We start from the raw sequence: 18950 nt of genomic DNA, 5'->3' as shown, positions 1-18950 counted from the left end.
GAGGAATTTAGGGGATTTTCATTTTCAACCTGGATAGATTTTTATTTTTTGTTTTATAAAAAGTATTTACGTTACAAGAAGTCAAGAGAGACTGCCTATTTTGTTTTTCATAAAAAAAACCTTTATTTTCATGTTAAAAATGCACTTTCAATAAAGTATTTGGAACTCCGTTTCTACTGCATTATTTTTATGTTGAGATGGTGTTATCGGCAGCTGCTGAAAGTAACTAAAAAAGTAACTTTTAATCTAACTTAGTTACTTTTAAAATCAAGTAATCAGTAACGCAATTTAGTTACTTTTAAAACCAAGTAATCAATAAAGTAACTAAGTTACTTTTTCAAGGTAACTGTGGCAACACTGATCACAGCTCAAGCATAGAAACCCTGTAAGGACAAACAAAACATATCTGCCTCCTCATCCCTCAGAAAACTAAAATAGAACCTTGACTGAACAACACTGACTTTGTAATTTTTGTCCCCCACAAAAATATACCTCACCAGTTCTGTTTTTCTCATTTAAACCACTGACGACTTTCATGCTTTAATGTTGCGAGGAAACAACCCTAGTACTCTATTAATACACCTCGTGTCTTGTTTGACCACTAGCAGCACAGCAGGGAGGCAATTTCTCACGATTGCCATGGCAACGGTTTTCCATTTCCTCTGGGTGTAATTGTTTAACCATGGATAAAAACTATGGCCAATACTGTACGTCTGTCCTTGTACTCATAGAGAAGCTATGATACTATGACTGACTTGCCAGAACGCATGGGAGCCATGCTAACCTGGGGATCTTTAGGGTAAACACTAGAGGTTGAACCTATTACCGGAAGTCAACTTTACTACTCCTCATTGATGACAAAATGTTATGTCCCATAATATGCAGACAACTGTGTGCTAACAAGAACAGCAGCAGACGGACGAGATGAAAGTGGTCTCTGTGGGACAAGATTAGACCTGCAGGCTCTTTATAGAGAAACATACAGGCTCCTACTAATGACCACAACTACCTTGCTGCAGCGTAATGGTGGGTTGGATTTTTAATCATTGATTTTTACGAATGCCAGACCCTCGGAATGTCTTCAATCAGTGATGGGAAAAATATCGGGGACCGCCGCGCTGTGAGGAAAAATATCAGTGACATCGTCGATGGACTTCGACTTGATTTTCATCACATTAGTGTTGAGTACAAAAAACAAAAAAAAACAAAAAAACTCAAGTTGTTAAATACTTACTGCTTCCTTCTCCACGTTGTATGTTTCAGCTTCTTTCACAGATCGGGTAATTTCATCAAGACACTTTGAAATAGTACTTTCTGTTGCAAACCATTCGTGTTTCTTAGTAGCTCTCTGTTTGTTTCCTTATTCTGTTGGAAGATGAATGACCTCCAACATCCAGAATACTGTCTTGAGATTTCTTGCACCCAGCACAGGTTCAAGACACTCTGTGCCAGATTTCCGTAGCAAAGCAGTCCTAGAAAGATAACTGAACCTACTGTTTGTTTTACAGTATGTACAAATTCCAGTCTCATCAATTTCAAGTTATTTTATTTGACTTTTCATTCTATATTTCATTCAAGTTTTGATTATGTTATGTTATGTTATGTTATATAATAACACACACATTACAATTGCTAGGAGTAATTGCATTATCAAGTATTGAGGCAGTACCCAAAAGTAAGTACTCTGTCAGGAAAAAACACCTAAGAACCCCTTTGAATTTACTCAAGGCTGCAAATGTAGTCACTGAACATACATAGATTTATCTTGTTTTAGATGGAATTTTAAAGAAAAAAAACAAGATCATTCGGCTTTTCATCTGTCATGCAAATTACAAGGGATTGAGTCAGTCAGTGCCTGTCAAAACTGCCAAACACAGACGTCAGCCATATAAAATGCATCCGGCAGTCTAACAATGTAATGGTTGCATTCAAGGCTTTGCCGTGGCATCATCTGTATAAGTGTACTCGTGGCTGTCTATTTTCTGAGCTGAGCGACCATTCAACACCCACACAGCCTTATGAATGCGGCCCTGTCAAGGAGAGATGGAGACGTACATCAATTCTAGAATTCTGTTGAGAAAACAACAAAAGGTGGCGATGTTCAAACAAAACAAACGGCAAAGTACACAGTAGTTTACAAGGAAACAAAAAAAAAAAAAGCTGCCCTTTGGATTAAGATATGAGGAGCACACCTGATAGATACTAAATAAGACTCTTCTCCTCTATATGGGAGAAAAGCATAGCGCAATCAATTCGAAGAAGCCTAAAAATACCTTGTGGGAATATATTAAAGTAGCCCAGACAGTTTTGTAAAGGATATGTCATGGCGGATTCAGTGTGATGAAGCAAAGTGGGGAAAGCTTCGGGGAGAATATGCTGGCAGTGAGTGTAGCGAAGCAAAATTAACTTTCATTGTGCAGCTCACTTACTGCCAGTGAAGGCGATCCAACGGGCGTACTTGGTTGCCTCTCGACGCCAGTGTGATGCCACGAGGAGTCCGCAGGTGACAGTGAGGGAGATGATGCCCATGATTATGAAGAAAAGCGTGGTGACCCACTCAGGGGGCAACCGTGGAGGGATGCAAGTCCGGTCCCGTCCGTGGATCGTCTGACATTGCCGGACAAGACCAACTGTGAGGGCACCTGGAAGGAGAAATTACGTTTTGAAAGAACTCACCTGAATTACCAACATTTACGCAAATAGAGGCCAGGATATTTTATGAACACAACTGCAGATGGGCAGGCTGCAGTGTAAGTACAAATATATCCAGAAACCGGTAGTGACTGATAATGGGTAAAAATATAATTGTTTACCTTAATACATTACACCGGAAATATACCACAAACTATGATCACAAGATGGTATAAAATAATTAGAAATTTATCTTACAACACAATTGAAAATGAATGGCTTAAAGATGATTTATTTTGGAAAAATTGACAAGCGAAGCAGAAGCAAGAGAAAAGACTAAATGGGAGAGCGAACTTGAACCATTACTTTATGTGTGTTACTGTGTTACCCATTAACTGACATACTGTGAGAAAACTGCAGTTGTTTGTTTACATTCAAACTAAAGTTTGCAGCCACTGCAATGACATCATGTACACCCACTGATTGTATTTAACAAACTATCCGTGCCCATTATTATATCACCTCCAAACCTATCCTTGCATAAGAAACCTCTGGACTGAGTATACCGCAGGAGAAAATAAGCAAGAAAAGTTCAAATTGAACGGGGTCACACTGCAGACATGCAGCAGCAATTTCAGGGAATTTGTGTCTGAAATAATCACATGAACCTGGGAAGGCCAAAGTATGACTGCCCCACTGACAACTAGACAAAGCAAGGATGAGACCAGGCAGGAATGGAAAGGCTTCTTTAATTTGCCATAGAATCTGTGACTGTTCAGGTGATGTCCTTCTCCACAACGGCGGCTAATTATATCAGTGCAAGACAACTTGACTTGCTCATACATTCTCAATTGTTGGGACACCTTGGGAAACTATCAATTGCTTATGACTTGTTTGTTGTGCATATTACCCTTTCATAATCATTAATTGATATGTACTCCATGTAAATAAAATGGCAATATATCATACTTTTATATATACGGGGGCCAGGGGGAATCACATTTGTAATTTGCTTCAGGATATGGAAAGGTTGTAAAATGCTGGTTTATATTAACATTACTGTGATAGAACACAGTGTAGTTATACAATGAAATTACATTGTAACAATTCTCTTATCAATTTACAATACCTGATTTATTTAAATGGATACTTGACTCATTTAGCCATTTTCAGCAATAAAAAGTTAATATTTGGTCTATAATTTAATTTAATAGGACAGCACGTAGAAAAGTATTGGAAACTGAATGATGCTTAAACACTCATCCATATGAAGTCTAGTCTACTGATTTCCTGTTGAGAAACATACGCATTTTGGCATTACATTACCGTCAGTTCAACAGCTAAAAATATTTTCTCCGAAAGTGTGATGCAAATGTCAAAAGCTGCAACATGGACAACCTCGCTCCGTTTATTTACATCATATGCTGTTGTGCATTTTATGTGGGGGGTCTCGGACCAAGTTTTGCACTCTTTCCTTTCTTTTCAGGCTTGTACAACAGCCTGTTTAAACAGCAAATTAGACAGGCCTGAATTGGTCCTTTTAAAGCTCTGTTCAAGTCAGCGTTTTCAGAGCATTTTTCCAAAGTTGCTGTCCCACGTGAAAGGCATCGATATGGAATGAGATGTTGATGTAGGTGAGTTTGCCAGTTCCTGAAATAGTGTCAGGAGGCATGAAGGAACAAGCGGGAAGCCAGAAAAAGGGTGCTCACTCAACTCTTTTTTTTTTTAAGCTGTTCTGTGCATGAACAAAAATCAAATATATGAAAATTTTAAAACAATAAGACAAATAACAAAAACAAAAAAACCTCTAAAATTAGGGCTCAAGTCTCATTGAACACCAATGAATGAGTTAACTAAATGAACAATAATTTCAAGATTTGGAAGGAAATAGCAGAATCTTAAAATGTACTCAAAATTAGCCAGCAGAAGGAGGCCAGAATGGGAGTTACACATTCCCCCTTACATGCTGCAGATAGGATGCATAGCAGTATTTTTGAATCAACTGGAGATGTTTGATGGCTGACTCCAAAGTCAAGTGTATTGCAATAATACTGCTGAGATGTGATGAAGTCATGGATTACATTTTCCAAGTGCTACTGTAAGAAAAGACTTCACCTTTGCCAGCTGCCTGAGGTGAAACAAGAAAAAAAAAAAAAAAAAAAAAAAAAAAAAAAAATTACATTGGAGATCCCATTTAAAATCACTGTCCTATTTAAAGCGGAATTTAGACGATGTGAATAGAATGTCGCCCTACACTGACTTCTGTCTGAAAGGCACTAATGTGGGCTCTACCTCTGATGCGCCAATTTTGCCAATTAAATACTGAAACATGATGATTCCTCCCAAATCTACTCTAAACAGCAGCTCCTTAAAATTGCAGTCATACTGACGTCTTATTGCACATCTAGCATCGCCAAGCACACTGTGACTTGATGCGAGTGTACTGGATACAATATCAGATCAGACAGAGGGGCAAATGTATGGCCTCGGGTAGCGAAATGAGGAAGCGCGGCGTCACAGCAAAGTGTCAGCAGTCAGAGCAGGAACATGCTTCACTGGCACTGGTGCAGCCACTCTAGATGGCGGAATTCAATTAGGCTGCACCTCAAGGGGAATTTCTACCTGACTAAGCAAAAGCAGATTAGTGCAGTGCACACTTGATGCCTGCTAGTGCTTTCAATCAGTGGGTTAGCTGTCACACGTAATTACCAAACGTAGACAAATAATGGGGTGCCGCCACCGCTGCTGCTGCACTGTGTCCAGAGATGCAAATGTCTGGCGTTGCATACTATCTGGCAATACAGACTAGCAAAAACTTGTTTTTAAAAAAATGACAGTACTTCAATCAATTGTCGTATGGGCACCATGCCTTAGTAGTAGTAGACATTAGGCAACACAAAAAGATTACGTGATCATGTCTATAAAAACCCAACTGTCTCTTGCTGCCTGCTAATTGAATAAAATTTCAAAACTTCAACCATACACTGACTGAAGAACAGTATATTTGGATGTGACGCCTATTTTGGAAAGAGGCATTGTATCCCCAGGGGTGTGGTAGGGTTTAGCAGTCAAGAGGAAATCCTGCCCCTTGTATAAAGCCCAGTGATAGTCTTCTTGCTTTTACTGCAACAACAAAACACAACCTCTAGGCAGCCAATACAAACTATGCCTGTGATTCAAAATACTATTCTTCAATTTGAGTTAAATATAACGGAAAAGGGTGGTTTGGCCAAGAGCTTGTCTTATCGCCACGGTAATTCCCTTGTCACTCAGCAGAACACTTATGAAATAACTCCATGGAAGAAAATAAAGGTCAGGCTAAAGACAAATACGGCACAAAATGACTCACAGGCTATTTCGAAAGTCACTGTTCTATTATGGCGCAACCTTGACCATGGTGAGGAACAGGCGGTGAGGGAGCCTAACTTGTGCTGAGAACAGGGCAATATTGGACTTAATGGTAACGCTTTACAACCACTTCCCCAGAATCTCTGGCTATCCTGCTGTTTCAGTGGCTCTCCGTGGAATGTCTGCCTACCAAGCAGAGGCCAGACGCACAACACAACCCATGGACGACGCCAGGGAAACCAAGCAGCCTGTTGTGGTTACGACTTTTTCGGGACAAAATATAGGGCTTTCAGCTTAGCAAATGCACGACAAATGTGTGCAGTGTGTGTTGTGACAAGACATGGCATTTTTTGGAGTGCTTCACTACAACATTTTTCCACACAGAGGTTATTATACCAAATTCCCCCCTTTACCCAGTTTTAATATTTTTACTAGTGTTGTTCCGATACCGTTTTTTGGTTCCCGATACCGATACCCAGCTTTGCAGTATCAGCCGATACCGATACCATACCGATACTTAAGGATTTTTTTCCTCAACATGAAAAAGCTGTCCTGCCATTGGTTCAGAGCATTCAAGGGCCAATAGGATATCTTAGATCGGCATGCAGTGAACATGTCACATACCAGTGAATGTCGTGCACCAGCAAGACACAAGATGCTGCATCCAAAATCCTATATTAACGTTGAAATTAATGGTATCGGCATGTTGTGAGTAGTCACCGATACCGATACCACTGTTTTAATGCAGTATCGGCACCTTTGCCGATACCAGTATCGGTATCGGAATAATACTAATTTTTACCAATTTATAAAATGTGAGTCGTCACACATGAATTGATGCTATTAGTTCATTTGTGTCTGCCATAACTACACCAAAAAAATACAAAAATTAAAATCCAGACTTCATTCCACAGACACATGCCGGCACGATACTCTTCCTACTTCCAGTTGCTCTACCCCCGACTCATTCACTAATAATAAACCACATTCAGACACTTTGACCGAATTTTGACCTTAACCCGAATATTGACTGCACAGACAGTCAAAATTGATAAAACTCGAGCAAGGACCCAAATAGCACAGTCAGTAGCAGGGTCACTGCAATTACAATATATTGCTGCAAATCATTCCCTCCTACTAAGACTTTATAATATTAAAGTACTGTAGCACGTAGCGACCCTGCAGTTGTGTTAGGTGAATTGGAATTAGACCCACTAGTATCAAAACACTAACATAAAATGTGTTGTTTTTTGTTTTGTTTTTTTCCCCATTAGTAATCACTGCGATTGGCTGGCAACCAGTCCAGGGTGTCCCCGCCTACTGCCCAGAGCCAGCTGAGATAGGCCCCAGCAGCCCCCAAACCCTTGTGAGGGATAAGCGGTCAAGAAAGTGGATGGATAGATAGATTGTATTCTAAAAAGTTTCACTTGTGACAGCACTAATCAATTAATCGATAACACAATTCCGTCCATATTTGTGTTACCTTCTCCACATCCATAGCAATTGCAGTCCCTTTAGATTATCAAGTTATTCTGTGATTATTAAGCAAGCACTTCAACCACTGATAGTGATCTGAACATAATTTGTTGCATTTCCACGCCTGGAGCTTGTTAGTATCCATGGCCGACAAAACGCCCGCCCATTAGGCAGCAGACATGGTCTGCATTACTTCCCCGTCGCTCGTTTACAGACAATTTTCAATGATAAGGGCTGCTAACTTTCGCGCCTCCATTGTGCCCTGCTGCCCTGCAATTAACTCACTCGGATAAAAATGAGCTTGTCGCCATGCGCGGGTCCAAATGAGTGGAAATGACTGCAGTAACTGCTCCTCCTCAGCATGGCGATGCTATCATTAGCAGGGCATTGAGGGCACTGCTGTTTGTAAACTCTGGTGGAATGAGTCAAACGGGCTCCTGAAATGCATGGTGGGCAAAAAGAACAACAGCCAGCAGCTGTTTTCTTGCTAATAATGGGGGCTTTAACAGTGCCCACTAACATTGGAGCACAAATGAAACACATTTTTGTTGATAATTTTGCTTAATTATGATAAACAAGGCAATGTTCTTGAAAACCGTCTCTTTTCTAGCACCTTGATGTATGCTCAATTGGAATTTGAACAAGTGCTCTTGAAAGGTGTTTGTTATGAATCACAGCATTTGCAAGCCAATATTACAGATATAACTTTTAGGAAATGGGTTGGTAAAGCAATAAAGACCATTAAATAACATTTGCCTACCTAAAAAGTGTTTCAGTCCTTTCAATACTGCATCCAAGTGCAACCATTACAAAAAAAACTACTATTGAATTTCTAATTGGAAACGAATCAGCATAGGGGATGCACATTGAAAAGTACAATCTGATGGACTGCAAATGAACTCTATCCTACTAAAGCGCTCAAGTCGCTGGCAGCTGGAAAGCATCTTTCACTTCACGCTAAGAGAGTCAAAGTTAGGGGTGAACATAATAATGGACTCATTGATTGTTAAGGATTACATTGTCAGTCATTGTTGATTGATTGCATCTTAAAGCAATTGATGCTATGACAACTGGATTAGACAACAGCATTTGGCTCAATATGATGTTTTAACCACATGAAAATTATTATTTAAACAAACAATAACTGATTGCTAATTATTACCGGAGTCAAGCAAAGAATCTTAAATGATCAGTGTTTATTGTCAGACCTGCAGGTTGAAGTTTACTGTAAAATTAAACATAAAACCGACAATTACTGGTTGTGTCTTTAGCTAAACACTCCATAACTGTCTAATGACATTCTGCTAGCTTAATGCTAACAGACAATGTAGAACACCATAAACACGTTAGCAACTAGCATCACTGTCGCAGCGTCATAACTCTAAGAAACGGATAATTGAACCCAAAAGATGCAGCAATATAACAATCTAGACATTGTTTAACGTCTGCAAGGACGACTTATATTACAGCAACTTACTGAGCAGTTGTGACCATCTCAAAATGTCACCAACACCAAAGTTTAGGCTGGAATGATGGACTGGCATCTACTTTTTTTCTTTTACTTTTATACTTCTCCATTTGTACTCTAGATATTTATGGCATTGCAATATGTGTTTAATTCTAAATGGTCTTGCGCCAAACATTGCTCTCTTCCTTTTTCACATTTGGTTCGATATCCGCTTCTGCCTAATTACGAAGCAAATGAGATGGGCCTGAATTCATTGTACCCTATCTACTGCTAGTTAAGGAAATGCATTTTCACGCAATTGCTTCGGGTGCACACCATCACCTTGTTGATAGGATAGGAGCATTAAATTGATTCAATTCCACATTTGACAGCATTGTTTAGAAAAAATCCATCTCTTATGCCTATCCTGTGTTAACATTGATTCAACAAGATTCACACTATTCCTAAAAAAAAAAAAGAAAAAAAAGAAAAAAGCATGGGGAGTATTTAAAGAAGCTTGTGAAGATAACATCTGCAAAAATGGTCTGGCGGAAATGCAACAACAAAACCTATTTGTGCAAAAACAACGTGGTATTACGCTTCATGTAATAATCCATCTCTGATCTCGGGTAGCAACGTAAAGAGAAGAAGGCAGTCTGTTCTTGGATATTATTTAGCAGTTTTCAGACAAGCGCAGAGAGTGATTCAGGCCAGGGGGTTATTGAGGCTCTGGAGAATGATATCCACTTGAAGTGGCGAGTATGGAGGGCAGTCGTGAAGCGCAGCTGCCAAGAATCACACTTTCTGTCTGCAGACTACAGCAACAATGGCTCAGCACAGGAAATCAGCCTCAAGTGTTGTTGCCCGAGGATATCACACTGATGTGAGGACAATGTCAAGACTTTCTACACAACTCGGTGGCCACTCACTGCACTCTCTCTCATCTGAGATCTTTCTGCTCAACTCGACAGTATGTTGACTCTCTTAAAGGTGAGGCGAGGATTACTAAGAAATGTTGAGCTTCACATATTTCCCCCCTCCAAGCTTTGGCTCATTTTAATGTACATCCTTATAATAAATTGTTGAATCATTTGGATCCAACTACTGAGCCCAATGCCATGGCTTTGGTCGTATAATCGTTCCAGGTACTTACGATCTGATAAGAATGTTGAACTGTTAAGCTTTATTCCTCAAGTGTACAAAATACATCTGCTTTTGATCAAATGTTCCTTTCCCTACATTAAAACGTACCAAAAATGGTTTATCTGCCTACTATATGTAACGTTCCGTAGGGCTGGGCAATTAATTCGAACCATCGTCATTTAAAAAAATCGAATCGTTGAAAATTTGCTAAATGGTGAAATCGAATTTTGTCTTCTGGATGATTAAAAGCTGTTTTTCTTATTTTCTGTTACATCCAGATGCTTTTATGTGTTGTAATGATTCACAAGCGGCAGAATGCTAGATGGGTGGCTTACACGACATGTTTACAATAGCTACCAACTACTTAATTGTGGCATTTAAGCACAAACTATGAATGTTAAGATTATGTTGAAACTGATCTAGAATCAGTATACGTTTACTGGTGTCTGAACATTTTGCACAGGAATTATTTTTGAATAAATGAAACCTTTCAGTCAACGTTTGTTTGATTTATTAGGTTAAAATCAATTAAAATCGTCATCGTCCTGAAATATTGCAAAAATCGAGATTTTATTTTTGGCCATATCGCCCAGCTCTACGTTCCGATGTAACTAATTTTTACATTAGCATCAGGACTGGACTTGTACAAAACTGAATGAATGAATGAATGAATAAATAAATAAATAAATAAATACATCAAATTTACTTAGGCCTGCCGGCCCGGTCCAGCCCAACTTGCCTAACAAATAGTTCTACCACTGATATTTATTGACGATGTTTCAGTCTGCAATCTATATTCAGAATTGATTAATGGACTGGTCTCTTTAAATTGTGGAGCAGTCTCTTGGGATAAAATGTAGGGATGTAATAATTAAAAAGCGTTGCATCGGCTGCAAAAGAGGCCAGCCCACCGGGGCATCTGCCCTGTATGCCAGATGGCCAGTCCAGCCCTGGTTAACGTCATGTAAGTGTATGTGATAACAAAACCCAAAACAAAAGCCAAATGGTAAAGTGTGACAGGCTTCAGATCCTTAAATTGTGTTTCTGGATGCAAATGAGTTGAGAACAGGTTGTATGCATCAGTGCGTTACACATCTTAGCTTCGGTTCAGTTCAGTGAGCCAATAAAAGATGAACTGCACAAGGACGTTTTACTTTTTCATTGGCATTTGATGGCAAAAAGGAGAACTTTGATGACGCACAAAAAAACCCAGAATAGCACTTTTTGCCACTTAGAATAGGGGCATGTCTCTGTCCTGGCTGCTAAATACAATATTGTCAGCCAAACAGAATAATTGCCTACGTCATTTTTATTTTTTGTGCCATAATGTCAATAAAATAGCAATATACTTGCTAAAAATGTTGCTTTTCTTTGTTTGTGATTGTCTGTCATCCGAGTATTTGAGTCAAGGCAACCAGACTCAATTTGTTGCATTTCCTTCTTGATTTCTTGATATTTTTTTAATTGATAACAGTTAGGCAGTTATGCTAGCCTATTAGCCCAACAATTTGTATATATTCAGTAAGGGTGTCACGATTTCGATTTTTTATCGAAATCGATCGAAATTACGTCACGATTTCGAGCATCGAAATAGAAGAGAGGACACTCGATTCGATGCCCCCCCCCCCCGCCGGCGTGCCGCAAGCCTTCCGCAAGGATAGACCTATTTTCTATTTTTGCCGGACGCCGCAGCGGTAGGCCTCCGGCAAATGGCAAGCTAGCACAAAACACATCGAGCGGGACAGGAAGACAGAGGCAGTTTCAAAATAAATTTCCGGTTACCTTTCAGAAAAAAACACTCGCCAGCTCCTATTTCGCAAGCTTATCAGCAGAACGTGACGTGGGCGTCGCCGGGCCATGTGCTCATTCACGGTTTAGACACCAGCGAACATGGACGCGGAGAGGTTTAATAAATTGGAGGTGGAAAACCACAAAATAATATATGACACGGCACTTCCTTTTTATAAAGACTGTAATGTATTGTGAGTTTGATGTTCGCGATTGCTTGTTGTGCCCGTCTCGCTTGCCGTACTGAGCGGCAGCCGGACGCGGAAGACAGAAATAAAGAGTGGCGCTCGCCTTGAGCACGCACTGACCCGACTCTCGTTATTAATATACTTTACAAGGACAACCAAAAAAAAGATGCTGCATGGAATCTCATAGCAGAAGAAGCACAGACTTTCTGTATGTTTGTCGTTGTGAAATGCCACATGATCGCGCGCGCACGGTCCCGCGAGATACGTTGGGAAGTGGGCGGCGACGGAGCTGCCGGACCGCAGCTGTGCGGAGCCGGTGTGGATTGACAAAAAAATTGACCCGTCCGGAGCACGCAGTCAAGACGCACCGCACCGCAACCGCAGTCAGTGAAAACCCGGGGTTAGCTGACTTCTCCTGCAGTCATGATGGCAAGCGCGGACAGACACAGCAATGGTGCTTCAAGCCGCTCCCGCTTCTCTCGTCACCAGTTTGGAAACATTTTGCGTTCCCGGTGAGTTATGTCGACAACGTTCACGTTGTCGATAAAAAGACCACAGTTTGCAAGATATGCTATGTGCGCGTACTGTACTCGGCCACGGGAAACACGACAAACATGACGGGACATTTACGCAGGCATCACAAAGATTTAGATTTATCAAATTCTACTAGAAGTGGGAAAACAACGGTCCAACCAACTATTTCATCCTCATTTACAGTGAAACTTCCACACACTTCAGCTCGCGCGAAAGCTATAACTAACGCCATAGGTCTATTTATAGCAGCAGACCTGCAGCCTTATTCGGCTGTGGAAAACGCTGGATTCAAACATTTAATTAGTGTACTTGAACCACGCTACAGTATGCCCAGCAACTGTAAATGTTGGGATATAGTTTGTTCAGGCTGTATTTGTTCCATGACTTTGGATACAATATATTTTTTGTTGTTGTTGCACATTGCACATTATTTTAAGAGGAACGCACAGCACACTGTTGTAACCAAAAACAGTCAATAGATGGCAGGCACCCACTGTGACTTTTTGTTTTTGTTTTTTTATTTTTTATTTTACACTTCAGTAAGAACAAGACGGTTAACTTTATATTGTAAATAAATTCTTTGAATTTGATCATTCCTGCCTAATGTCAATTATCATATATTACATAAATTTACACAAAAATAATATGGAAATTGCATCACCTATATGTAGCCGATCTTTTGAAATAAGATTTACTGTACAATGAATAGAACCAATGATCATAGACTAGCCTTAGCCTACAGAAGCATATGCCTCTGTGTTATAAAGTGGGGGAGCGGAGAAAAAAAAATAAAAAATAAAAAAATCGAAAAAAAAAATCGAATCGTGACCCCAAAATCGAAATTTAAATCGAATCGTGGAGTTGGCGAATCGTGACACCCCTAATATTCAGCTACCAAACACTTGATCTATACTGTATTTTCATCATGATATCAACAAAATCAAAATGAATAATTTTTTAGTTTTAAGACACACTTTTAACAATTCATTTTGCAATCTGACCTAATCGATAACGAATCAATTACCATTTCAATAATAATTACTTTTGATAATCAATGAATTGTTAAGATCCTTTTTGGTTTAAAATTGTCCAAATGCTTGCAATAGCATCTTCTCAACAGTAACTATTATCCAATTTCTGTAGTCCTTCATGAAAGCGGTCTGATCATTTTTGTCTTGAATCACAATAAAAGATTTTCTTTTACTCTGGAAAACAATGATTAACCTTTTTTTCAAATTTTCTGACATGCTAAAGATCAAATCACTAACTCTTTTTTCATCCATCCTTTCTCTGAACCGCTTCTCCTCGTGATGGGTCGCAGGCATGCTTGAGCCTATCCCAGCTGTCAGTTAGCGAGAGGCGGGGCACAGCCTGAACTGGTTGCCAGCAGCATAATTTGTTTCTGGTTGTGCATTTGAAATGCTGCAATGTCCTCTTTTTGAATAAAGGGGTGTAAATTTAAGCTAGAGATAGACCGATATGTTTTTTTCAGATCCGATAACGATGATGATTACAAGTATTAGTCGACAAAGAGACCGATCACCAATATTCTAAGCAGATATTCATTTGCAGTAAAAAAAAAAAAAAAAAAAAAAAAAAAAAGGGGGGGGGGGGGGGGATATTGGCGGCAAAAATTTTTAAATACAAATGCTAATCTTGACTTTGTTGTAATGTCTCAAAGCATAAATGCTTATTGAACAATTTTTCAGACTTTTCAAAATGTAAACTTTTTTATTATTATTATTTATTCTTAGGCGATATACTTCATTTTCTAAAAAAAAATGTATTCAGGGAGCTGCCATGTTATCAGTATGTGTTAAAAAGTTACATGGAAACTGAAAACACATTTCTTTGTTTTAATGTCAAACAAAAATAAATGGTTCAGAAAGTCGCCAGGGTCAGCAGCATCTCTTATAAAGATAACTGAAAATTTAAATGAATAGCTCCATGAGATTAAAATGGTTTTAGCTTTACCTTTTATCGGCCGTCAGATTTTGGAAAAAGGCCGATATCGATATTCACCCAAATGCCCAATATTGGTGCCAATAATTGGCCAAGCTGATTAGTCTATCTCTAATTTAAACATTTCTTTAAATCAGATTCATTGATTAATCGACAAACTAATAACAGTTTACTGGAAGTCTGGTACTGTAATTAATTGTTACAAAATCATTAGTTGCAGGCACAGCCCTAAACCACAGTGAGTGTTAATGCTGGCATGACCAACACTTTGGCTACAACATGCACAGAACGAGAGAAAAGAGGCATTTGGACACTTGTTCCTTTGTCTGCAGTCAGCATTTGTCTTCACGCAACCAGCCAACACACAAAGCACATCCAAATCAGCCCAATACAATGGGCATAGAGATAAGGAAGTGACATCCGTGATAGCCAGTCAGACAGAGGAAGTCACACTTACTTGAACGACACCCACATCACAACACTGTACTGTGTATTTTGGCTGTGGGACAATAAAGTCAAGAGTTTGACGGAGTTTGAGCTATCATCACAAACTTGCGTCCCATAATTTATTAAGTGCAAAATTGCTAATTCTATGGCAGTAATGTGTTGCAGAATGCGCGTTTGTTGACGATGAACCCTCCCTGACCTAGTTACTAAGCTGTCATCCTGCAGTGGGAACAAAGAGACGCAGCTGTCTATCTATCAAGAGAAACAACACATTTCCAGGGCAGGCGCTTGAATGTCGCACGGCTCGCACAAGGTTTTTGTCAAACATAAATTATTCTGGACAAAACAAAATGAAAACAATAAACTTTGTAGTATTAGGGATGGCCATGCTAATCAGTTCATCAAGCCTAAAGAGTTTGGTTGACATGTGTAGAATTTAGTTGATTAATCACAACTTGATGAAACTGAAGCAAGAGGATCTTGGCTGTTGATTTGATCTCAAGTAGTTTGATGTCTGAATAAGTCAAAGTGGTATCCAATGCAACGCATTGGTCACGGGTGGGCTGGAGCCTATCCCAGCTAACTTTGGGCAAGAGTACACAACCCTAGACTGGTCACCAGCCAGCCAATCAACCATTCCCACTCACATTACACTTATGGATAATTTAGTCTTCAATATACTGAACAGGGCTCTTGCCAAATACAGGAGGAAGCAGGGACAAAACTGAGAACTTCTGGGTGTTTAATGAAATGCTACAACGACAACCACTGTGTATTTTTACGTACCAAGTTGTAACACTTTGAAATTGGTAAGAAAACGGTCACTATAGGAACATTTACCAACGGTACAACACAAAAACTGGGGTATTTTGTAGCTATACTTTATCTACAACATACAACACTGCAACATGAAACGTGAAGCCACATTGTGGATTTAGTATTTAGCTAGTATTCAGTTAATTAGCATATTGACATGCATCAAACGTCCAGTCACTTTTCAAACAAAAACATATTTAAGCCCCAAATAATTAATAAACCATTAGTGCAGTTAGTTTAGTCTTTCAGCTGTGCAGCCCATCATGGTCTGGTGTAAACTGGCTCGTGGTACCAGGTCCATTGCCCAGTGGTTGGGGATCACTGGTCGAGGGCACTTATTCTCAAAGTGTAGTGTTGTGGAATCACTGCCTAAATACAGTTCAGTTGAATTTAACTTTATTTACGTTTTAGGTTATACAAATGTTTGTTTAAAAAAATCTGAAGAGATCAATTTTTAGCTGAGTTTTGTGCAATTTAGTAACCTGAATGATGGCGGCACTTGGGGAGTTAAGCATTTTTTAGGTAATAAAAGTTTGAGAGCAACTGATTTAGGGGGCTTAAGGTGCACTCTTCTGTAGAGTAACTGTACCGCATATAAATAGAAATCTTTTAATAAACACACCTGCAATAGATGGACAAACTGGACATCCAACTAAAGACAAGCGGGACTTCCATTTACCTGCTGACTCGCCGGTGTTGATCCAGTCTGGGTTTGCAATACTGGCTATTGCAAAGATATCCGCCGCCAGAAACAGGCACCCTGAAATGATGGTCAGCTTATCCATATTTTGTCCTTCATCCAACAAGCCTGTCAATGACGAGGATGGGGAGGAGGCAGGGATTAGTGATGGGCAAATGTGGCGGTCGTTGTCCAAATCCGACACCGGGAGGAAGGAGACAGTGGGGCGGCTGTTGTCAGTCTTTACCTCGCCCCCCGCTACCCTCTACCACCTCAGCGGGATCCCCGCTCTTGTGCTTGCACTGAGCATTTTTCGCAGCGACGTTTTAGCTCCCTTCACCACCACGCCGTAGCATCACGTCACATGTCAAACAAGAGCTCGCGTCTTATGCGCTTGGGTTCTCCCCTTGGATGCGTTCGGAAGCATCGGGCAAAGACGCAGCTAGCAGGCGGCTAGCTACTTTCCAGATTCGGGCTCGGTGAGCCGAGCTGCGGCCCGTAGGCTGCTCGACGGCCGAGACCACGACTGGGCTAGCATTTCACGCAGAAACCGAGGCGTTCGAGAAGCGAAGCAGCGATGTCCGTGGGTTTCTGTGGTTTTGCTTTCGGGGAAGTCACCATGGAAAACGAAAGCACATCGCCGTCACGGCGGCTCCCATGGTTCTCCTTAGTTTGTTAGCCGTGCAGCCTCACTCCTCTCAGCTCCTTGTTCTTCTTCCATGGACCGGTGGTGGATGAGGATGAGAGTGACGGGGGCACAAATGTATTTTAAGTCCACGACGTGCTATTAAAGGTCCGACAAGTGAGTGGCAAAATGGCACCGTGGTTGTTATTACGCACCGCGTCCCACCCGCGTAGCCGCTAGCAGCCGAGCCTCCCGTTCCGCCTCATGACATCAGGCCGAACATGAACACCCACTTGGTCCACTCACCATACTCATTGCCCTGCGGTGTTCTCGTCCTATTGAGGGGGCTTCGTTCAATACTCTCGCGATATCTCAAAACAAAATAACATGGGAGGTCTTGTCCTGGGTTGCCCTGTCTGTGAATCTGACAGATTTATTTTCTTTTGTTTTATTCCAAAGTGTTGAAGTAAGCGCGATTTTTTAAGGTACCGAGCTAAACCAAGGTTACGTTATAGTCTTTTCATGTGTATGTCTGTGGGGTGAATTTTTATTAATGTAGCAATTGATTACATTAAAATTGGTTAGTTAAAATGTTTTTTATTTATTTAATTAATTTATTAATTCGTTTATCCACTATTAGGCATTATGGTTCAAATAAACAATTTTTCCGAATACACCAAACACACTTAATAGATGGTACTGTACATATAAATTATTAAAATACCTTTTGAATAAATTTGCAATTGATATTTTACTGTTGAAATAGTTCACAACTCACAAACGTTATGAACGTGCTATTTTCTTAAACTGTAATTATTTTTTCCCATTCATTATATTTATCTCAACAATTGGTTCATGTGTTCTATTGTAAATTAGCAAATACCAAAATAGATCTTCTTTCTTTTCTTTTTTTGCTCGTTTAAATAAATGGTTTAGGGGTGCACCGATCGATCGTCTGGCCAATTTATCGATCCTGATTTCCTTAATTGTTCAATGTTTTCCAATAAAATAAGATTGGAACTCTGAAGGTGTATGCTGTTTATGAAAAAAAAAATCGGGATTGGCAAAAACTGGGATCGGAGATCAGGCAGAAAATTGTCATTGGTGCACCCCTAAAACGGTTACTTAGTAATGGATGTTATTAAATGTTTAAAATGCTATTAAATTGTCTACATTTGACCTAATTTACCTGGCCCATCTGTTTATTAAAAAAGTAAAATGTATCCCAAGTTTGCCAATCACTGAGCTAAAAATTAATCTTGAGGATATTTTGATAATATGAGCAGCAGTATTACAACCATTTTTGTTTTGTGGTTTAGTGCACGTCACAGGGAGCCTTTATTTTAAATACATCAACAAGTAAGGCAAAACATGACTTTAAAAAAAATGATGCAGAAATGATTTGTCAAAAACTGTACATAATTATCCTTTCCAATAGATTGGCCACTCTCAGAAATTTAGAAACCCAAATTTCGTCTCGGTCTGATTGTTGATACGACTCGAATACCAAAACGGCACCAAATATTTTTTCATGGATGATTTCCTACAATTAGATTCTGACAGTATACCCAATAATGTGACAAGTGATTGGAAACAATTCAGCTGTACTGAGGTCCTGTTTTTATGTTGGACTGTCGATATACAGAATTCCAAGGGTGTTTGGCTCCCCACAGTGGCTGATGAGTGGGTTCACATGACTAAAGTCAAAACACATTGAAATCACACAAATTTGGGTTTGACTGTCATGTTTAGCTATTCACAGAAACGGACAAGAGCAAAACGGAGCTCGATTGGGCAGCTCCCACTTTTTTGCCCCAGTGATGACACTTGCTGTGGTTGGACAAACTGTAAATGACAGACCGGTCA

The 18950-nt window shown here is 39.9% G+C and overlaps 1 protein-coding gene across 1 annotated transcript in view; it reads right to left on the bottom strand.

Annotated features, from left to right (window-relative positions):
* The window catches only part of mosmoa (modulator of smoothened a), a 30020-nt gene extending 12587 nt beyond the window's left edge, over positions 1–17433 (bottom strand). Inside the window, exons 1-2 of the mRNA XM_077533205.1 lie at positions 16460–17433; positions 2430–2642 (exon numbers count right to left, since the gene is read on the bottom strand). Of these exons, the coding sequence (XP_077389331.1) occupies positions 2430–2642; positions 16460–16565 (319 nt within the window). The 5' untranslated portion in view covers positions 16566–17433. The remainder of the gene's footprint in view (positions 1–2429; positions 2643–16459) is intronic.
* Positions 17434–18950: the final 1517 nt, after the last annotated feature.

This window comes from Festucalex cinctus, chromosome 1, assembly GCF_051991245.1.
Source record: "Festucalex cinctus isolate MCC-2025b chromosome 1, RoL_Fcin_1.0, whole genome shotgun sequence".
In the NCBI taxonomy this organism is placed as follows: Eukaryota; Metazoa; Chordata; class Actinopteri; order Syngnathiformes; family Syngnathidae; genus Festucalex; species Festucalex cinctus.
This window is presented reverse-complemented; position numbering and strand designations above follow the sequence as displayed.